This window comes from Lemur catta, chromosome 10, assembly GCF_020740605.2.
Source record: "Lemur catta isolate mLemCat1 chromosome 10, mLemCat1.pri, whole genome shotgun sequence".
Taxonomy (NCBI): domain Eukaryota; kingdom Metazoa; phylum Chordata; class Mammalia; order Primates; family Lemuridae; genus Lemur; species Lemur catta.
Genome location: NC_059137.1, coordinates 31,681,662 through 31,704,615, shown reverse-complemented (window position 1 = coordinate 31,704,615; position 22,954 = coordinate 31,681,662). Strand labels below are relative to the sequence as shown.

The 22,954-nt window shown below is 43.1% G+C and overlaps 1 protein-coding gene across 3 annotated transcripts; it reads left to right on the top strand.

The window, feature by feature from the left end:
- The first annotated feature begins 1,516 nt into the window (after positions 1-1,516).
- MSANTD3 (Myb/SANT DNA binding domain containing 3) lies at positions 1,517-21,792 on the top strand. Of its 3 annotated transcripts, none has more exons than XM_045562262.1 (3): positions 1,517-1,716; positions 12,949-13,399; positions 20,633-21,792. In XM_045562262.1, the coding sequence occupies exons 2-3, from the start codon at positions 12,982-12,984 to the stop codon at positions 21,040-21,042; spliced, it is 828 nt and encodes a 275-aa protein (XP_045418218.1). In that variant the 5' UTR covers positions 1,517-1,716; positions 12,949-12,981; the 3' UTR covers positions 21,043-21,792. The 3 variants fall into 3 exon arrangements, with proteins under 3 accessions (XP_045418218.1, XP_045418219.1, XP_045418220.1); XM_045562263.1 differs by lacking the exon at positions 1,517-1,716 and adding an exon at positions 1,771-1,874; XM_045562264.1 differs by lacking the exon at positions 1,517-1,716 and adding an exon at positions 7,529-7,550.
- Positions 21,793-22,954: the final 1,162 nt, after the last annotated feature.

Sequence of the window (22,954 nt, the reverse complement as noted above, 5' to 3'; positions counted from 1 at the left end):
GAGTTGGGTGTTTCTTTGTATATAGTCAAAGACCTGGATCAGCCTTTATTTTAGGGCTGTGGGTGGTAGGAACTAGTAGAGCTGATAGGAGCCAGTAGGGCAGGCAATGATCTCAAAAATGTTCAAGTAATCAAAAAACAGAAAATAGCAAGTATTGATAAGGTTATGGAGGACTTGGAACCCTCAAACATTGCTGGTGGGTATACAAAATGATTCATTAAGCTGCTATGGAAAACTTTTTGACAGTCCCTCAAAAAGTTAAACATAGAATTATCATATGACCCAGCAATTCCACTCCTAGGTGTGTATCTGAAAGAACTGGAAATAGGTACTCAGACCTACACATGAATAGGTGTGTTCAGAACAGCACTCTTAACAATAGCCAAAAGGTGGAAATAACCCAAATACCATCAACAATGAATGAATAAACAAATTGTGATATCTACATACAATGGGATATCATTCAGCCATAAAAAGGAATTAAGTACTTATCCCTGCTACAACCTGGATGAACCCTGAAAACAGGCTAAGTCAAAGCACCTAGACACAAAAGGCCACATATTATATGATTCCATTTATATGAAGTATCCAGATAAAGGTAAATACATACAGACAAAATAGACCAGTGGTTGCTGGGGTCTGGGGAAAGGAGGGACTGGGGATATACTGCTTAGTGGGTGCAGGATTTCCCTTTGGAGTGATGGAAGTTTCACAACTAGATAGAGGTGTTGGTTGCTCAACGTTATAAATGTAATAAATAACACTGAATTGTTCCCCGTAAACTGGTTTATTTTATGTAAATTTCACCTCAATTTAAAAAAAGAAAAAGTTAAACAGACCTCTCTGCCCTTCTCTGGGCTTGGAATCTTCCCGATAGATCCAGGGCAAAAGAAACATCCAGCCACCATGCTTGTGGAAGAGGCAAAAAAGGGTCCCTTGTCCTGACAGTTGTTTGATCTTTTGTGCATTCATTTACACACGCACTAATTCCCACCGAGTTAGCATTCAGTGTCTGAGCCAGGTCCCGGGCTCTAGAGGGCACAGTCCCGGCCCGGGGGAAGCGCACAACCTAGGGGGAGGCACATTCCGCAAATTTAAAAACGAAAGCCTGTTATAAACTCCGCATAGGGGGCTTGGCTGTCCCAAATATCACAGAGTCCCAGAAGAAAAGGGCCTATTTCAGTCAGGGGGCTTGGCCAGAACTAACTCGTGTCCATGGCCGCCAAATCTCTTGTGACAAATGCATTCTTTTGTTGTTGTTCGTAGAAATAAAACACAGTTTTTCGGGCCCTTTCAGGAGCTCCTGGGCCAAGGTGGGAAAAGGGAACGAAATCAGCGCAAGGATGCCAGACGGGGGACGTCGGCTGCGGGGCCAGTGCGGACGGGCCCGTGGGCGGGGGACACCCCGCGCCCCGCCCCAGGCCCCCCGGGAGGCCGGCGGCCGCCGCTCGGGGAAGCGGGGACCGCGCGGGGCCGCGCTCCCGCGCTCCTCGGCGCCGACCCACCGGCAGGCGGCGGGCGGTGGCTCCGGGGCTTTGTGGCCGCGGCGCGCGCGGCGGGGCCTGGCCGGCCGGGGGCGCGCCGCCGCCGCCGCCCGGCGCTCCGGAGCCCGCGGCCCTTCCGGCCGTCCTGCCTGCGAGAGGAGCCGACGCCGCCCGCGCTCGCGCCGAGCCGGCCCCTCCCCCGGTCGCCGCGGCAGCCGCGCCGCCGCTGCAGGTAGGAGGCTCCCGTGGCGGGCGGGCCGCGGCGGGGCGGGAAGGGGCGCGGGAAGGGGCGCGGGCCGGGCGTGCGGGGGCCGCGGGCCGGCATGGCGGGCGTCCGGGCCGAGCCGCTGCGACCCCCGCTCTGCAGGCCGGGCGCCGCGATGGGACTCGGTGAGTAGGGCCGGCCTGCTGCGTCCGGAACCCCAGGGCGCGGGCCTCGGGGAGACCCAGGGGCGCGCCGAGGCGCGGGGCGGGCGGGCTCCGGACCCCCGGGCTGGGGGCGCCGCTCGGGAGAGATCTGCGTGACCCTCAGTGCCGCGGTCTTCCCGTCGCGGAGTCCCCACTGTGTGCCGGGCACTGTGCTCCGCACTTTTCTATACTTGTCTCTTTTAAGACCCCCATTGCCCGTCCAGGGGTGTCATGGGAGGGGTCCCCCACTTGGAGGATGAAGGCCGAGCATCACATCCCTGCCTGACTGACCTTGGGAAGGCGCCTTTGCTCCACGCCTGGGCTGCTGTTTCTGTGAATAGGGGGGGCTGTGTGGCCGGGATGGGGGGGGCGTGGAGTAGTACATCCGCTGGAACTGTTGTGAAACATAATGTATGTCATGATAATAGCTAAATGTTCAGCACTTTGTATGTAGCAGGCCCTTGGTACTAAACAGTTGGCATGAATTATCATTAAATCCTCGCACTGGTGCTATGAGGTAGCTACTGTAAATTGCATGAATAATCTTTATTTAGGAGTAGAAAACTGAAGAATTTAGTCTCCCCATTCTGATTCAGGAGATTGGGTGTTTCTTAGGTGTGATAACATTTAAGATTACAAATGTTCCTGCAGTACTAAGGAGAATGGTTATAGGATGCAGGGATGTATTTGTCACACATTAAAGCTGGAGGTAGGATAATATCAAGGCCAGGGGGTGTGCAGTTGCAGTGTGTCAGAAAAGATGGTTGTGTTTCCAAGAAAATTGTTGAATATTAATACAAAAACATAGTTCCTGAGTAGGATTGAAGATTGTTGTGGGAGGCTGGGGCCAGAGAGACAAGGGGTTGACTGGGGGGAGAGGAAGGACTCTGAAGCCCTGGAATAAAATGTAGAGGAAGGGACCCGGGTTCACACCCCATCCCAGCAGCATTCTGGACCAGAATTCCATTCTTCCTTTAGAGACCAGGCTGGGGCATGAGGGATCCTGGGAGGTCTCTTCTTACTCCCAGGCCACACCAAAAGTATTCAGCTGAGTTAGGGCCTGGTAATTTGGCCTCCTAAAATGTCATTATCCCTTCTCATGATGCCTGGAATTCTTTTAATGTGTTTCATAAGATGGGGATGCTGGTCAGCCATAAAGGTTGATAAGATGCTTAAAATACAAAGGCCTAACTGATGTAATGGAGGAGTGTGTTTAGAACATTGTTCACTTGGTTAGAGAAGCAGTGGGCCCGAGGAGATTATTTTGGGTTTCAGTTTGGCATGGGGAGAACTAGGAAGGCTTTGGACCTTGGAGAAGGAAGAGAAAGGTGGAGAAGGCCCAGGGACTGCACCTAGAGGAAAACACAGTAGAAAGAGGAGCTGGGGACTTCACCCCACCATCTGTGGAATGCCTAACAGTTCAGTTCTCTGCGACCAAGGAGGCACCCTTTCTTCTACGGATTTGTGATGATTTCTTACTTACGTGCTATGGAAGGCCAGGGCTAGACTCAGGCACACCTTTATCCTGAGTAAGCAGCAAAGGCTTCTTGGAGAAGAGTGTTGTGTTGAGTTTGGTTTTGCTTTTAACCAGGTTTTGAAGCTGCAGGTATTCGGGTACGTAGTGATGGTGACAGTGGGGAACACAGTGCATGGTGGAGAGGGCAGTTGCTCTGGAGAGAGAGACGGTTTGGGTTCCCATCTTAGCTGTGCCATTTCTTAGCTTTGTGATTTTTTTATGAGTATAAAATGTTTTTTCACATACCTGGCAGGGAGCTGAACAAGTGCTAGTACCATTTTCCCTGTCCATGATAACATTCATTCAACAAATGTCTGCTGAGCACCAGTTGTGTGCTGAGTCATATGCTACATGCCGGGGATACAGAGATGAGTCAGAAATGATGTATTCCCTTGGGAATTTCCCAATCCAGTGAGGGAGAGGGACACAGAGCAAATTACAAAAAATATGGGAAGTGCTACAGTACAATCATATACAGCTGGCAGCAAGCTCATAGAAGAGTAACTCATTCTGGATAGAGAACTCAGCCAATCTACCTCTAACAAGATGAGTATGAGACCTTATGACAGGTTTTGAATGCTCCATTACTTCCCAAGTTTGATCTCTTTTACCCCTGTCTTTGCCCTGATATTCTCTCTCTTAAAAAAAAAAAAATTAGTTGCAGTGTATGTGTCATTTGCAAGCTGCTTCAAACCCATTTTGGAGGAAAGCTGTTATAAATAAAATAAACAACAGACTGGGCATTGGTTGAGGGAGGCTTCACAAAATTTACATGGGAGTTGGGCCTCGAAGGACGAAGTGGGCCCTTGGTGGACCCTGGGAGAAAGGATTCCAGCCACAGGAGGCCAAGTGTACTCAGAGGTGTGTGCACACAGCTGATTCGAGGGCGTGGAGGTGAGTTTGGCCTGGTTAGGTTGAAAATTACATGAAGAGGGTTGTGAGGTGGTGGGTGTGTATGTGGATTCAAGTGCTATAATCAGGACCAGACCCAGAAAGGCCCTGAATGCCATGTGAGGAGATGGGACTTCATCACTTCGGCAGTGGGAGAGATGTCAGTGGCATGTGGCGTGATCACTGTGTTTCTGGATCCCTCCTGTGGTTGTGTGGAAGAGGGACTGGAAGTTTAAGAATCCAGTTTAGAGATTAGGATCTGAACTCAAAATAGGCAGTGAGAATGGGAGAGGAGCCAGTGGATATTGAGGTAAAACGTATCATAGGTATTGTTGACTAGTTGCATGTGATTGAAGAGCGTATTGATGTTTCTGCTTTGGGAAGCCAAGCTGATGTGGCTTGACATGGAAATCAGGAGATTTGGGGGTGAGGGAATAATTAGTGGCTATGGAGAATGGGAGCTTCCTAGGTGCCCATACTGGACAGCTAGAAATGCTAAGGAGAGAGGCTGGGGCCTGGGAGAGAGGTTCTCCTGACACTCCACTTTTTTTTTTTTTTTTTTTTTAACAAACACTACTGAGAATCTACAGAGTGCTAAAGATACAAACAAAATGTAGTTCCAAGCCTCAGGAGCTCACCATCGGATAGGGGAGATCCTTGAGGACATGAATAGAGCTCAGTGCAGAGTAATTCTCAAAGTGCTCCAGTAAGAGGTAAATACATGGTACCCTTGGCCTGGAGCAGGTTTGAGAGCTGATGGTTGTAGCTGAAGTGGTGGGAGTGGAGGAGAGTGTACTCAGCTGACGAGAAGCAGGCTGGAGTGGGAACAGCTACAGAAGGGGACCTTCTGTATTTCAAAAGTGCTTTCTGTGGAGGATACTTTAGTAATGACACCAAAGGTATTGGTTTAGGATAGAGCTGTGGGGGAGGGGAAGGAAGGAGTCAGGGCTTTTAAGAACCCTCATCTGGGCTTTATGGAGAGAACTGAGGGTGGGAGAGTGGGGGTGGGGCAGCCCTTGCCTTAAACACAAGGCTGGCTCTGCACACAGGCACACTCAGGCACAGATGGTGAAAATAAACACTTCCAAGTTACATGGCTACATGGAGTGGGTGGGGAGGGAACGCATTGGAGGAAGCAAGTGTGGTGCTAGGTTTAAGACTGGAAAGCCCTCCAAAAGGAAAGAGAGAAGGCAGAGAGCACATGGGTGAGTGGCTGTCCTGGGCAGACAGGTCTGAACATGTAACGTCTGAACATGTACTCTTACCTCTGCATACAATGAAATCATGAAGGCATCATAGTCGGAGTGAGCCTTTTAAAACGTTGGCATTTCTACCTCCTTTTGGACTGTAATAGAATTTACAAGCAGCAGCTAGGAAATGATTATTTTATGACAAATCCTTTATAAAAGAAGAAATTTAAAATAGTAGAACATCTAGCAGTAATTAGTAAAACACAAAAATGCAAATGACAAGCAGGATGGTTTCAACATATATTCCGCAAATACATATTGAGCGTGTGCCGTGTACTAGTCACTCTTCAAGGAGCTGTAGTCAACAGGAGATCAGATCATCTGCTTTAGCCATTTCACCTGCAACTGCTTAACTTGCAGAGTTAAACCTGTGTGGGGGCCTTAAACGAAATAGTAAGATCATCTAAAATAGCAAGATCACTTTGTTGTAATGTTCTCTTTCATTGGCCAGTAGCTCCACTAGGCTCATAAATAATCAGAAAATACCATCTATGTGTCTTTGGCAGTGAACTGTGGAAATTAGGTTGCAGATAAACCATTTTAATGGCAGCGCTAACGGACTGCCAGCCTTGGATGGGACTTTGGAGAACACCCACTTTGGCTTTATAATTTAGAGATGAGGAATTGACAGGGAGGAAAGAGGACGTGCCCAGTGTCACAAAATGAGTGACAGAGTCGAGAGGCGTGCCCTTGAGTTTTCAGATATGGCATGGGGGAGGCTTGAGGGTATCTAACAAAAAGGGCATCTTGATGGGAGGAGGAGATATGGGGAGAGGGGTTGAAAGCAGATGATGGAGTTTTGGTTTTAGACCCTCCTCTGTTACTATGGCTCTGCAAGCCCCTTGTTTTGCTCTGAGCCTCAGTTTTCTCAACTGTAAAGTGAGAGGATTGGACCAAGGTCCTTTTTCAGTTTAAAAGAAAGGTTATTTTTGAGATGTTGAGTCAGGAGGCAGGTGACAGACCAGGATAGGAAGTAGCGTCTATCTCTTTAAAGCAAACTGATTGTTCACAATTGTTGCCAGGCCTTCCTTGAGGAGAGGAATGCCACATTGCCTTTAGCTCACCCTCTTATGTATATGTTAAGTATTTCCCAACTTGTGGTCCTCCTTTGTCTTAATGCTAATTTGAGTTCCAATCTATTCTAGTAGGAATCAGGGTTACTGTTCTAGATCCCCCCAATCATGGAGTAGTTTCCCTAGGCTCATCTCTGTCACTGTGCTTATCACACTGCCTTGTCAGCAGCCTGTCCCACAATACCATTCTCTCTGATGCTTGCACAGAGTAGGCACTCAGTTAATCCTCACTGCCTCCACTTTTGCTCTCCTACCCTAGTGTGGACACACGCATGTCCTGGTCATTTCTTTCTTTGAAACAGGAGGTGTGTAACTCCTCCTTTCCAGTGACATTGTCCCCACTCAGGGTCTAGGCCCTTTCTTATCAATTATTTATCTGAATGATCTCCTTCAACTCTCTCTGTTCATATCCTATACATTCTTAAAGATCTGGCTCAAATGTCGTCTTGTTTTTGAAGAATGCAAATTAACCTCTTTGTTTCTGTGAACACCCAAGGTGCTTTGTCCTCTATTATGGTGTCTGTTTCAGTGTGCCTCTTGTTTTAGTTGTCAGTTTATGCATGTCAGCGCCCTTCAAAGGCTGTAGGGTTCAGGTTGTCTTTGTATCTCCCATATACTTTAGAGCTGTGTTGAGCCTTTGACAGGAGTTTGTTGATTTGTGTATATATGAAATAAAGAGCCAATAAGTATTCGAGTGTATACATGGAAGCAGTTTAATATGGGTAGGAAAGATGGAAAGAACTAAAATTTATTGAAGGTCTAGCCTGTGTTTGTTTTTTTTGTTTGTTTGTTTGTTTTGTTTTTTAGAGACAGAATCTCTGTCACCTAGGATGGAGTGCAGTGGCACAATCATAGCTTACTGCAGCCTCCAACTCCTGGGCTCCTGAAATCCTCCTGCCTCGGCTTCCTGAGTAAGCTGGGACTGCAGGTGTGTACCAACATACCTGGCTAATTTTTAAATTTTTTGTAGAGATGGGGTCTTGCTGTATTGCCCAGGCTGGTCTTGAACTCCTGGCCTCAAGCGACCCTCCCATAGTGCTGAGTTACAGGCATGAGCCACTGCGGCCAGCTAGTCTGTGCTGCTTTATTCACATTGCAAGACTGTTGTGTAGGAGAAATAAGATAGTGGGGGGGGGTATTAACCTCATTTCTTCGATGAAGCATTAGAGGTTAATTGACTTGCCTAAAGTCACACAGCTTGGTGAGTGCTAAAGTCAGGATTTGAGCCCAGGTTTTCTGCATCCAATCTCTTCATTCATTTCACTTCATTTCATAGCAGTTCATTAATACCCTGACATCTGTCAGTTTTCAGTGCCACAGCTCTTCAGTCATGGTGCCCATTCTGAGTATTAACTTCAGAGAACTCCCGTTCCATAAAGGAGTCACACCTGTATTAAACGTTTACTGAGGGCCTCCTTTGTTGATGGTCACTGGGCTGCGTGTTGAGCTACGAGCACGTGTAAGAACGGGTAGCACACTGTCCAGGAGAACAGCAGACACAAAAAGTGAGCACTCATGAGCAGAGCTGGGGGAAGGGAAGGCTAGTCCATCTCTAATAAAAGCTGATGTGACAGGGAAAGCTTGTTATGTTATCATCTATAATCAGTTGTGGACATTGCTGAATAGTTTTAAGCTAGAATGTGCTTTCTAGCCTATAAGTTTCTATTAATATAAGCTTTGTCGGGGAGATCTCTTACTTTGGGAAGCATTCATTTACCTGCCCAAGCAGAATGTCAACATTCCCCTGAAGCTGAGCATTCCCCATTTTAAAGCTCCATAAAATTTCTCCAGTTACTTTCCAAACCTACAGTCTTATCAGATTAACAGGAGAAATTACTTTAGAGCACTGGTTAGAGTGAGAGGTGTACATCTTGTGGGGGGATTGTGAACCCTAGGTTTGAGAGAAAGGGAGGAAGTGGTGGAGCCAGGGAAAGAGCCAACAAATAGAGGTGGACAGAAACAGGCACAGTTCCACCTCTGTTGCCCTAACCTAGGACCTTTCCTGCTGATAATTAGAGTGCTAATGGCTGTAATTGAGCAGGGGAGTAGAGTTGTCACTAGGTCTGAAAGAAGAGTGCTAAGCACAGCAGAGAGGAGCATGGGCGTTGGAGTCAGACCACTGAGTATTTTTGTGTGACTACAGTAAGTTTACTGAGCCACAGTTTTCTTATCTGGGAAATGGGAATAATAATTGGTTAGTGGGCATAAACAGCCTACTTCATGAGGTTGTTGGGAATCCATAGGGAACCTCTGGGGTACAGTGGCTCACATCAGAATCCCTTTATAGCCCTGCAGAATGCAACCACAAGGCCCAGGGAGGCCTGCTGTTCTACGAAATTAAGCAAAGTAAATTGGTAACTCTGGGTTTACTTAGCTAGTGATTAAATAACAGTTTAGTTAATAGGCTGTTAATGGTCCCCAGGTGTTGGTAATTCTGAGTATTTGCTTTTGAGAGCAGTTGTGTAATTTCTTCTGGTACTTTAATATATTTTTTTCCCACAGAAAATATTGAAGTGTAACAAATGATGCTCTCAGGGGCTATTTTTGGGAGGATTAATGATATAGTGCATATTAAACATTTGGTATAGTGTCTAACCCACAACAAGGGCTCAATGAAAGCTATCTGCTACTATATTATTGCTGTTATTACTTTGAGACTCAGCCGGCCCCATTTAGACCAAGATCCTTTGTGAAACTTAGACTCCCCACAAATCCACCACCACCTGGTGGCAGCTAGTGGTACTGCACACATTGTGAGAAAGAATTATTAAATTGCTTGGAATTAATTCCATGTCATTTCAATCCCACCAAGTATCACAGGGACTTTGTTCAGTGAGGGTGTGGCTTATTTGGCTGAGAGCTGAAATTCATATATAATTAATCAATGAAGTGACACTGTTCACCTCCTTTGTTGGCAAGAGTGAATGAAGTGGGGAACGGACGTGCGCATGTGCTGTTAGTAGAAATGCAAACTGGCACACTATTCTACAAGCACAAGCTGGTCCCTGTAAGTCTTAAGTGTTTTCATCTCTTGTGGCAGCCATTCCTCTTCTAGGAGTCTCTTGAAGAAATAATTAAGGTAGAAAAAAGATGTATTTAGAAAGTTGTTAGGGTGTGAAGTCTGTGCATGGGGGAAGAAAGAATTCTCACACCATGATTAGGATATATAGAAGTAAAGTTTATTTTCCTGAGAGAGAAAGAAAGAAAAGGAGGAAGAGAGAGAGAAAGAGGAGAGAGTGGCCACCATGACACACAGAGGGAGGAAAGGAAAGTTGTTTGGTGCTTTTTATTTTTATTTATTTATTTTTTTTTTTTGAGACAGAGTCTCACTTTGTTGCCCAGGCTAGAGTGAGTGCCGTGGCGTCAGCCTAGCTCACAGCAACCTCAAACTCCTGGGCTTAAGCGATCCTACTGCCTCAGCCTCCCAAGTAGCTGGGACTACAGGCATGTGCCACCATGCCCGGCTAATTTTTTTTTGCTATATATATGTTTAGTTGGCCAGATAATTTCTTTCTATTTTTAGTAGAGACAGGGTCTCACTCAGGCTGGTCTCGAACTCCTGACCTCGAGCGATCCACCCGCCTCGGCCTCCCAGAGGGCTAGGATTACAGGCGTGAGCCACCGCGCCCAGCCGTTTGGTGCTTTTAAAGGGTAGAAATGGCTTTTATTTCCTCTGCTTCAGGGGACTGATAACAAAAGTGGCTGTGAAGCTGCTGTGTTGGCTTTTTCTATTTCTCACGTAGCAGATTGATAGCAGGAATTAGTTTCTTCTTTCTTCTTGATAGCGGGAGGCATCTGGAACTGTCTCCTCTTGAGGAAGCGGGGGAAGTTCGCGCTCCTGTCCGCTCAGGAACTTTTTCAAGGCTGAGAAAGAACTCAGATAACAAGTTAGGCCCCACATGTTTTAATTGAACAAAGGGTAATTGTGTTGTGAGTTTATTTCTCTTACTTTCTATTTAGTAGTTTTTTCCTCTGTTAGATAGGATATTAGTTAGACCACCTTTCAAAAGTATGTGTCTGTGTGTGTATACATAATATGTATAACGTATATATAAAATAGCATTGCATATAATAGAATGTATTATATTGAGAATGAATCAGACTTCTCAGTCCTTGTAGCAGTGATTCTTACACAGAACAGGGCCCAGGGAAAGTAGGCATATGGACATCTGCTGGGGCAGAGGAGTTGGGGTCGGGGAATTGGATCAGAATCTGCTCTGGGAGCTGCATAGTTTAAGAACATACACTGTACCTGTTTATTACATAATACAAACTGCAGATAGTGAAGTTGAACATAGACATCTTGGCAGAGATAAGATAGAGGAGATATACGGGGCATTTGTTAATAAATTTCAGTTAGGGAACATTGACTTATAGGGAATAGAAATATTGATGAAGGCAAAAAATTAATTTGGGACCTTTGGGGATGAAGGGACCTGGATTGGATGTCCTTGTATGGATATTAGAGCAACGTGGTCAAAGCACAGGCCTGGGAATTTAGGGGTGCAGAGATATATCCTCAAAGATAAATGTCCCCTTGTTTACCTTTGCTTAGGAGCTGAGGGCCAAACCACCTTTGACATGTGTCTAAATCTCTCAATTTCTAATACCTGACGTGTCCAGTATGAGTGTGAAGCTGGGTACCTGGTGTTTGGAGACACTGATCACACTAGGACATCATTCTAACAACTTTTGGAATGAGGTGGTGCATAATGAGAGACCCTGACCAGGTTCTGTCACCCTCACATAAAGCCCACACTCCTTGGCCTCAATTTCAAGGGTCTCTGATCTGGCCCAGTCCCCTCCAGCCTCAGTCTAACAGACTTCAGCCATTCACAACTACAGTAACCCCTCTCCAGGCATAGTGTATGAAGACCTGGTTTGTAAAGTATGATTTTAAATGAGTGTACCATAAATTTAAAAGCCACAGCCTTTTCTCCCCTAACTTTTTATTATGGAGATTTTTAAACATATGCAAAGATTGAGAAAATAACAAAGCATCTTTGTGTATCCATCATCTTTGATTTCACATTGTTCAATTTTTGGCTAATGGGACTCCTTTCCGGCTGGTTTCTAATTCTTTTGATACAGTTGGTCAGTTTTAAATGGATTATGTCATCAGTGTCTTGATGCTTGCCTATTGCTCTGAAAAATCAGAGGCTTGGAGAACGTAAGAACTGGGAGTATGTTGGCCTCTTCCGACAAGGGGAGCATATGATGCTTACTGTATTGCTGCAGTCAGTGTTGCTCAGCTACATTTTTGCCTTGACATATATGAGAGATTAATTTTATGGGAAGCTTCTCGTAATTAAAAGATGTGGGAAAAATGTGGAGTCCTGAAACGCACATAGGTTTCATACGCTTCACTGGGATAAGACATTGACTAAGCACCTGTTGTGTGAAAGATGCTGACTCAGGACTGTGGAGGTTGGCAAGGTGACTTAGGAGAGTCATGGCTGAATAATTTGGAGTCACCCAAGGTGAGAGCCCAAGAGATAGTTGTGGAATGATCCTAAGAATACCAGACTACTAGGGCGGTTCAGGTTCTGGACTTTCCATGTTGCCATCTTTGTGATCTTGTACAATCCACTTTAGCTTTCTGACCTTTAGTTCCCACAACTATAAAGAGGAGCCCTGGACTCAACCTTTAAGCACCCAGGCCCTTTCACTTCTGAAATTATATAAATTATTTACTTAGGATTCTGTACTTTTAAAAGTGGCCCTCAGACCCGAGGGATCACAGACTCCAACCTCTCATTTTAAAATAAGATGAGGAAGCTGAGGTTGGTCCAGGAGCATGACCTATCCAAGGTCACAGACACAATGATGGCAATGTCAGGGCTTCTGGAGTGATTTCTTGATGATTCTGAAACTTGATAGTGTTCACATCATCTGTTCTATTTGATTACACAGTGGCTTCTCCTGTCTTTAGCTGTGACAAAACTTTGAGAAAGCTGTTTAGTTCCAAAGCTGCCTAACATTATGATTTGGGGGAATAATCAGTTTCCTAACATTAAGCAGAAATAAATTAAGAAATTAGAGTTCCATATAGATGGTCAGCTTTTCTTCTGTTGCTGTTATATGCCAGATACTCACAGTATGGCCAAGACAAAGGACCTACTGGGAGATCTACTTTAAAGTCAGACCCCATTCTTAGTACGTTTCTGAATATTTTCCTGAGTTCTGAATGTCATAATTCACCATTAATGGAAAAGAAAGTGCTGTATTTCAGACAAGGGTATCAAGTCAGTGATTAAGCTTAAGTGATTTGCAGGCGTGTTTTTTTGCTGGAGTGTGTAACTATTGTTTCAAACTTCCTTTTACAGGATAGCTAACAGCCAGGAGAAATATAGTGGAAAATGCAAAACAACGAAATTATAAAACCTGCCAAATACTTCTCAGAGTTGGAAAAGAGCATTTTGCTTGCTTTAGTAGAAAAGTACAAATATGTGCTGGAATGTAAGAAAAGTGATGCACGAACTATTGCCCTCAAGCAACGTACCTGGCAGGCGCTTGCCCACGAATACAACTCTCAGCCGAGCGTATCGCTGCGGGATTTCAAACAGCTAAAGAAGTGCTGGGAGAACATCAAGGCTCGGACCAAAAAAATTATGGCCCATGAAAGGAGAGAGAAAGTAAAACGGAGTGTCAGCCCACTTCTGAGTACCCACGTCTTAGGGAAGGAGAAGATTGCCAACATGCTCCCGGAGCAGCTCTACTTCCTGCAGAGTCCTCCCGAGGAAGAGCCCGAGTACCACCCTGATGCTGCAGCCCAAGGTATCAGTTCCTGACACCAGTTTGCATGCTCTCATTGGGTTCCTATTTGATATTTTAATTTAAAAATCTTTCACTTTCAGGGAATTTCTAAAAAAGAAACTTTCATATCAAACTTGATTTTCCTAGTTCAAGTTCTCAGTATTATATAGGACATTAAAAGTCATATAGTACATAAAGACAAAAGTACTTGTTTATATCTTTGTGTTCTCTCTCTCAGACACTTTATTACTTATCCATAAGGAAAAATAAGGGGCTGCATTAGTAGCTATTAATGAGATACTTCAGTTGCTTATCTCAACCTGTCTCAAATATATTAAGGAGAATTTGATGAGGATTTATATTCATTCACTTAGGCTTACTTTTTTCAAAAAAATATTTTTGAGGATGTATTATGTGCAAAGCACTTCATTAAGTCACTTAAAAGGCCATATTCAAAGAGTGAACTGTTTCACACTTTAAAAATTAAGTACAGAGACTAGTATAGCAGATACTGAGTTATCATTCTCCCATATTAAAAACCAGCATTTCTACCCATTATAATATTTGTGATCCACAGTTGTGGTTCGTGAGACTGCAGGGATCTCGAGAAATTCTGGAGAAAATTTTAATACACTTTCATTGAAAAGAGAAAAATATACCATACATAATTCTTAGGGAAGGGAAAAGCTGTCATATAGTCAAAGATGCAATGATAAGAGTGTCATAGTTTCAAAAAGTCAGAATTTAGGGGCTGTTGATACATCTCCAGGCAAGGGGAGGATGGAAATGCATGTAGATAAATTTCCAGTAATTCCACTTTTCAGACAGGAGTGGCCAGTTTATAGAAAGGTTCATTGTAGTTTGTAGAGGAAAGACCTTGAAGCAGAGGAAGGTTTCTGGAGAGGTTGCTCAGAAGGTGCTTCAGGGACCCAGCAAACACTTGCCCAGGAGAATCTGGTTCTTGGCTTGTAGGATGAGAAATTCACTTGTCAGCATCCCCAGAGTTAGACTGAGCTCTGAGGAACTGGCTCCTGTTAATTAAAAGTCACAAGAAACTGTCTAAAATCAAGAATGTTATCTGTGCAGGGTGAAAAAGATAATTACCAAACAAACCAAATACATGTTTTTGATTAGCACCTCCCCCCACTGCCCCCTATAGGGAGATGATCCCGGGGAGCTAGATTATGATTAAAAGTTTGCTTGCTGATCATGTGACCAAGGTTAAGTCCAGGGAGCCAGTTGGGTAACCATAGCCGGTTGACATCATGAACCTCATGCATCGTTTTCCACTCGAGGAGCCTTGGGTCTGGGGGTTGGTTCTGGAGTTCTCAAGGCAGGGTACCTCCTAGCAGTGCTTGTATGGGCACTGCCAACTCTCTTCTCCCTCATCCTTGCTGCTTCTGTAGTGCACTGCTAATTGACAGTGTCCCTGCTTTGGAGATGTTTATAGCTTCAGCCAGTTAACACTCCATCTTGTCTCTGAGCCACGAAGTCTCTGGGAGGGAGAAGTGCTGGGGGAGGGAGAGAGGTGAATCAGCAGGGCTGCTTTTCACATTGCTTATGTTGCTGTTGTGAACCGCTTTCAGTTCATTTTGCAAATATTTAATCTGGATTATTGTGCATTGATTTCATAGGGTTCTTCTTAGGGCTTGGACGGTCTTATTTCCCCATTTTCAAATTCTGGGGTAGGATCTAGAAAGTTCATCCCATAAATTTTTTTCTCTTTCTTTTTGGAAAAAATGATGTAATTCATTTAATCATAAACACAATTTATAAATTTCCAGCAATAAGGGAATAAATATGGATTCTCAGTGTCTTTCCTTTGGGGACATTTACTAGAGACTCGTAAAAGAGACTTATTTCATCATATTGGATGTTTGTACATATATGACACTGGAGACTTCCCCTTTTGCTGGTGATTATTAACATACAGCCAAATACTGCTCCTGTGTCCAGGTCACATCTGAAGGGCAGTGGAGAACCTTGGTGCTTTGTCAGTTGAGAGTGTGTCCAAAGTAATCTGTTATTGTTAGTAGTTAAGGTACTAGAACTCTTTCTGTACATTAAAACAGCCTTGACTTTATTTCACTCATTTTGCATTTCAATTTTCTTTCAAGAAGACAAAAGAAGCCTGAAATTGTCAATCATCCCTTCTGGGACTTGGTGGGGAAAAGGTTGAAAATCTGCTGCAGGGTGATGGCCCCCATACATCGTGTGTATTTGACATATGGACTGTGTGTGTGTGTGTGTGTGTGTGTGTGTGTGTGTGTGTGTTAGCTTTATTTTTCTAACACGGTTCTGTCCAGTACAGTAGCCATAAGCCACATGAGACTAATAAACACTTGAAATGTGGATACACCAAAGTAGACCAAATTAAGATGTGCTATAATTGTACATACCACATTTTGAAGACTTTTTTGAAGTGCCCCAAAAAGTAAAATATCTCATTAATAATTTTTATATCAATTACATGTTGAAATGATAATATTTCAGATATATTGGATTTAAAATATTACCAAAATTAATTTTACCTATTTCTCTTTACTTTTCTAATGTAGCTCTGAGAACATTTAAAATTATATATTAATAAATAGCTTGTATTATATTTCTATTGCACAGCGCTGTTCTAGCACCTTACAGGGTGCCTATTAGAGAATTAGGTACTCAGAAATTTGTTGGAATTTATTTTAAAACTGTTAAACAGAATGGAGCCTAGTAGTATTCCACTAGAGGCCTCCCTTCAACTACTTTTTGGTGTGAGATGGTTTGAACTGTGTCATCTTGATCACCATCCCCTGGATATGCTTAGCTTTGTCAATGACTTTCTTAAAATGTATGTCTGTATTTGAACACAGTAGTCTTAAAATTTAAGTATAACACTTAAGATTGTATTTGAAAAAAAAAAAAACCCAGTAAGTCTCCCTACATATATTAAAATGATTTACACACTGCAGATTTTATGATCTGTGCTAATTTGGCTTTCACACTTACCTTCTATTATCTTTGGGGAACAGGTGTGCAGAACAAACCAAGGAAGCCAACACAATTTGCTAGGAGTGGCTGGGAAGGTGGGATGACCAAAGGTCAAATACATTTAAGAAAACTAAGCTTTGGAGTAGCATTCAAATGTCTTAGGATAATTTATATTTAATTTCACATGCTATTATTAAATATTTATGTGCTATAAAACTATAATTGAATAGTGTGAACATTTCTTAATAAATTCCATTAGTATTACGGTTTAATTGGTTTAATTGAATCCTGTTCTTTTGGGATGGGAACTCAGGTACAGAGGGCTGAGTTATATTTCCAGTCATGGCACACCAGCCTCACTGATCTGTGAAAAGCCCCTCTTTTGTGTTAGTCGTGTGTGTGTTCCCTTCTTATCCCCATTCCCCATTTTAATTCTCTTCTCCTGCACCTGAATCATAGTGTATTCTTTCATGTGTTTTATGTGCATGTATTATTCATTTAGATAGGTTTAGAATTGTTCTATAGATATCATTTTTTCTCCTTTTTCCACTTAGAATGTTTTTAAGATTAATGGCCATTGCAGTTTGTAAATCTATATCGTTTCTTTTAGTTACTGTATTATATTACATATATGCATCCACATGTCTTATGTATTCATTTTCCCAATCTGTCCTATTTCCTATGTTCTGTTTAGAAGAGCTGGGGTTTGGCCTGTACAGTTTCCTTCCCATCCTTTTGCTGCCATAGTAGGCTTTTTCTGCTGAGATTAAACTTATTTAAATTGCCCAAGTGAAAGAACATCCCCGTGGCTGTGTTCTCTGGTTCCAGGAAAGCTCTGAGGCCTTCCTACCCTTTTTGCATAAGATTGAGTTGTTTTCTGCTTTTTGTTTTACCTGTGAGAGAGATTACCTGGTGAGTGTTTGCAGCAGGTTGCCATTCCCAGGCTAGTCTTTTTCCAATTAAGAGAAGATTCTTCCCATCTGAACACTAGCTTCTATTCATTGGAGCTAATATTTATGTGAAAGTTAATTAACTATTCCATCGGGCTTCTGTAGTTTTAAGCTCTATCTTCTGCCAGAGTCTTAAGAGGCCTGGCTTTTTTTCCTTTAAAATTTGTATATTAACACACATTTAAACTAAAAAGAATAGTTTGAAAGTAGAGTCATTTCTCTGCTCCCAGACAGGAACATACTGTCTTAATGCTCATGGCTCTAGAAATTTGGAGGTCAAAATGGAGACTATACACCCATATTCTTCATAATAGGTGGTTCTGTAGTGGATACAATTTGGAGGCTGCATTTTAAAATAGATAAGTGATGAGCTGAACAAGTGGAATAGTAGCAGGCTGGGTATTGGAGTGGTTGAGCTTGGATTTTGGAGTCATGCAGGTTTATATTAGAATCCTTGTTCTTTCAACTAGCCAAATGACCTTGGATACTGCATTTGGTTTTCTTTAATCCTCCCTCAGAGGGTTGTTGTAAGGATTAGATGAGGTAATGCTGTTAAAGCACTAGTCTAGTGCTTGATTAGCTGCCCAGAAAATGGTAGCTACTGTCATCAGCGTCATCATCCAGTCCCTAAAGCCTGGAATTGTTGAGATAAAAGCGAGCATTTAGAAATTGGGAGAGACAGCATTGTGAGGGGATGAACTTGAAGAACTCAGAGGAATATCCAGAACTATCCCCTGGAATGAAATCAAAAAGAAAAGCGACTTGCAGGGGTGGGGAACCTGCGGCCTTAAGTCCCCATGTGGCCTTCTAGGTCCTTAAGTGCAGCCTTTTGACTGAATTCAAATTTTACAGAACAAAATCCTTTTATTAAAAGGGGTGCAGCAGAAAAAGATGAAGCTTTTCTTGCCTCCTTTGGTGCTTTAAAAAGAACAATCTTAAAATCAGAAGGCTGCAGGTTTCCCACCTCTGGAGAGGTACCAAAAAATGTCTAATGTGTCCAGTCTTCAGAGAAGACATTTTGAGATCCAAAACTAGAAAGGAAACAGGTGAGGTAAGGCTCTTCACAGTTGACATTCACATCTGAGGGCCCCTGGCCTCAGTGTTAACTCTTTCCCATTCCTTTGTCCTGTGCCTCAGTTACCCACTCAGAGCTCCGTTCTTTCCCCATAGTTGGGCTGGGTTGGGAGGAATGTGACCCACTGCAGATGTTTTGCCCCACACGCATGTCTGGACCTGGCCCTGTGCTGGGTTCTCCATGAGGATGAAGAAGAAGCAGTCTTCTGTCTTTAAGTACTCAGATCCTCGAAGGGGAGGTAGTTAAACCTCCAGTTTTAACAAATGCTCTGCCAGAGGTGGGCCCAGGAGGCAAAGGGAGCAGAAATGAGAGAACATCTACTTGAAGTCAGAGCTGTTAGAGTTGGGGAAGATTCCTGGGGAGACATTTTCATTATCTCTGGATGGCACAGAGTAGTCTTTTTTTTTTTTTTTTTTAAAGCATGAAGTGAGGTTTATTGAGGACAGAAAGATAGGATTATAAACCAAGAGCAAGATACAGGTTTTCAGAACAAGAGCAAGATCAATTCTTTCTTTTTTTTCCTTAACCTTTTCCAAAAGTAAGATTTTTTTTTTTTTTACCTTTTCTTTAATCTTAATTAGGAACTAGTTATAGTTGTTACTTTACCCCTTGGAGTGAAATAATTAAACAGTAGTCATTTTCCTTTTATTAACAGTGTTTTATAAATTAGGTTTCCCCCAGTAGCCATTAACCTTCCCGGCATCCCATCTTCCAGAATAATGGAGTGGATATAATAATGTAATCAACTCTGTTAATAAATTGATATGATTTTTCTCCAAAGAGAAGATTCTCATTATTGGAAATGTAAAGCTTCTCAAGAAAGCCTTGGAGTCACAGCTAGAAGACGCCATGGGTTAGTGGAGTTAGTGATTTCTTTATGGAAACTCCCGAATTGACCTATAAAAAAATAAGGGAAACATGGTACCTACCAAAAGTGGCATCCTTTTGCATCTGTGTATTCTTTTCCCTTTGTATTCAAGGGTTCAGCTGATAAATATTTACTAGGCTTCTGTGTACCAAGCAAAATAACTGGTACCCAAGGATAAAGGAAATGAGTAAGTCACGGTGTCACAACAATACTAGTGTGTGTCAAATGCTATAGCCAAAGCATACACATAGAGAAAGGAGAGGAGCTGAGGTCTCATGGACAAGTGGCATTGGTCCTGAATGGGTAGGAGTGGGGGCATTGAGAAAGGGAGACTAGAATGAGTGGAGGGACAGACAGTGAGCACAACTTCAAGTTGAGAGAACAATGAGACACAGAATTATGAAAAAAAGCATAACCTTTTAAAGAATGTGAGTAGTCTGTGGTAGGATTAAAGGGTGCACAGAGTATTTCGAAGAGTAAGGCAAGAAAGACAAAGGAAAGTTGGAACCAGGTTATGAGGTTACTTAGGGTGCATTGCGAACAGAGCCAGAGATGGGAACCCCTGGGAGAATATGAAAAGGTAACAGGTGAGTGGAGCAGGAGTCTCAGTACCTGAAGGAGACTCGGGAAGGAGCAATGAGAGAGGAAGGAGGCTTTAGAATAACTTAGTAGAGAGCAATGATTCAGAAGCTAATGGAGGAAGGAAATTTCAAGAAGGATTGTTAAATGCTAGGGAAGAGTTAAATAAAAGGGACATTGAAAAGTGTCCTTGGGATCTGACTGTTGACCCCAAATGGCAGTGCTGGAGGTAGCAGCCAGATGCAGGAGATTAAGGAGAAATGGCATGTGAGGAAGTTAAGCCAGGGAGTGCAGACTCATCTTTCAAAGAAGAACATTTGTAAGACGGCTATCCAGGGTAAGGGTTAACACCTGCAACTAGCAAACAGCAGTGGCGCGCTTGTGAAAATGGAACATAAGTGCTCGTGGCTGAATGAGAAACTGGCAAAGGGTGATCAGACCCACACTGGCCTCATATTGTGGTCTTAATGCTCGTCATAGTTGGGCACATTTCAGTTTTAGAATTTATATCAACAAGGTCTCCAATTCTTGATTAGTGTGGTCTCTGACCACGGATCCCATACTTAGAAATTCTAGAAATGACATAATGAAACCCTTTATCATAATTTCTTAAGGAAAATTTGCTTCTGATTTATGGGTTTTTAAAAAGTCAGGTGTGGCCAGGGTACCTGTTGTAGGCATGAAGGCCAAAGCAGACACTATTTTAGATACATCCTGTAATGAGGGACCCTGTCATTTGAAATAGGATTGATTTTTTTTTCTCTGCTTGTAAAATCTTTGAACATATGTTTTCTGCTACTGTTTTTCAGAATCATTTGCTGTTTCAAATAGAGAACTGTGCGATGATGAGAAAGAGTTCATACATTTTCCAGTATGTGAGGGGACCTCTCAACCTGAACCCTCGTGTTCAGCTGTCAGAATAACAGCCAATAAAAACTACAGGAGCAAAACCTCTCAGGAAGGTGCTTTAAAAAAGATGCATGAGGAAGAACACCATCAACAAATGTCCATCTTACAACTGCAACTGATACAAATGAATGAGGTGCATGTGGCCAAAATCCAGCAGATAGAGCGAGAGTGTGAGATGGCAGAGGAGGAACACAGGATAAAAATGGAAGTTCTCAATAAAAAGAAGATGTATTGGGAAAGAAAACTACAAACTTTTACCAAGGAATGGCCTGTTTCCTCATTTAACCGGCCCTTTCCCAATTCACCCTAAGAACTTCAGGGGTGGCTGTCTTGTAATTAATCTGTGTTGGCAAAGAAAGTCTGGAACGTGAACTTGCGGTCAGTAACCTGTAACAGAGCTACGACTAGGAACATTAGAGTGGTAGTAGTTACTTATTTAAGAATACATTCAGGTAAACAGCTGCACCCTATGTACCCCTTAAGTGGCAAAGAAGCTGTTATAGTCTTCTGAAAATTATCACTGAGTGCTATAATTCTGAATGTAATGTCTCTTAATTAGAATTCATACAAGAACCACGTGTGAGTGTTATTGTTGTATTTTTTTTTTAATCAAAAGCAAGTGTGACTATAAAGGAGAGTGGCTGATTTTTTTTCTTTTTCTTTTTCTTTTTTTTTAAACAGCAGAACTTTTCCATCCAAATGAATGCCCTTCCATTGAAACTGGCTGTCTTGGGAGGCCACACGTTTCTCTAGTGATGATGCTGTTGCTCAGAACTTGCTAGAAGTCTTTAGGGAACCTCTGTGAGAGCTGCAGCACCTTTTTTTGGTGTCATCCTCTGAGTGTGGATTTTCTATTTTTAAACAGTCCAACATTTAGGAGGATGTTTTCTAATGTGGCTCATAAACTGCCTTTTAAGCCCTTTCCCCAAAGAGGAGTTCCAAATAATATCTCCAACAATGGTAGCTTTGTTGGAACTAAGGATGTGACTACTTTGAAGGAGAAATGTTCATTTAGATTTCCACATTGTTATGTTTGTTTTATTAAAAAAAAGACTTGCAATTTTATAGTCACACTGTGTTATGTTTTTTAAAGGTACTGCCTTCCCTCGGTAGTTTCCTCCCAAACCTTGTGCTACTGAGTCAATGGGTGCCCTTGTTTTTAGTCTTTAGCCACCTGAGGAAAGGCCCTTCCCTCACCATGCTCATGAGGCTAGCTCTGTAGCTGGCGTTACACAGTTCGCATCGGGCTTTGTGTAGGAATCCATTACCAGCATACTTGGAAATATGGATTGATAAATGGGTATTTTGATCAAGCTGCGATACAGCTTCTTCTGGAGCGTAATGTTAAAAACAGCCCTGGGAGCTGGGGACAGCAGTAACTGGAAGCAGCAAAGTGACACGTAAGTGCCAAGGAAGATCAGCAATTTCTGAGAATGAGATTTCAAGGCCGAGTGGTGGGGAAGGAGGAGTACATGTGGCAGAGTTTATATAAGGGAGTATAGGACGGGGAGTCAGGGCCTGAATTCTAACCTTGGCTCTGCCTCTAGTTGCTTTGTGGCCACGGGTAACTCCTTTTAATCCTTGGTGTGGTGTTTCCTGTCCATAGAACAAGGGAGTCGGGCTAATGTTCAGAGTCTGCTACAACTCCTTGGCTGTGGTGTGGTCTGTACAGTCTCGGATGGGTACTGCCAATGTCACAATTGTCTGGAGGGCGTGGGTCAGTGGGGACAAATTGTTTACTGCAATGGCTGAGCTTCCCTCCTTCCTAATTTTGGAATTTGGGTCCTAAGGATTGTAAGTTCAGTAAAGTACAAATACACTTGCTGTTTATGTACTGCATAAAACTTAAATGGATATGAATTTATTTTATACACTGAATCATATTTTCAATATCTTAGAGGAACTGGTTATTTGAAGGAACCCTGTGAAGACTAGTCTTCTGTGAAAGGAAGGATCCTTTTGTAAGGATTTATGTTCTTAATTTAGTTTTTACCAAACGGACCCTTTAGAGAATGAAGCGTCTGGATGAAGTCCAAGCTTCAGTGGCTTGTAGAAGACAGAACTTGACTCTCCACGCTTGTGTACCCCTTCAAGATTAGGACAGGGAGTGGCGGGGCCTACACACACACGTGAACTGAAGAAAGATTGCCTTTGCTTCACCTAGTGATCCATGTAAAACTCCCCTTAAGGTGCAGATTCGGGAGTGGGGCCCGAGATTCTGC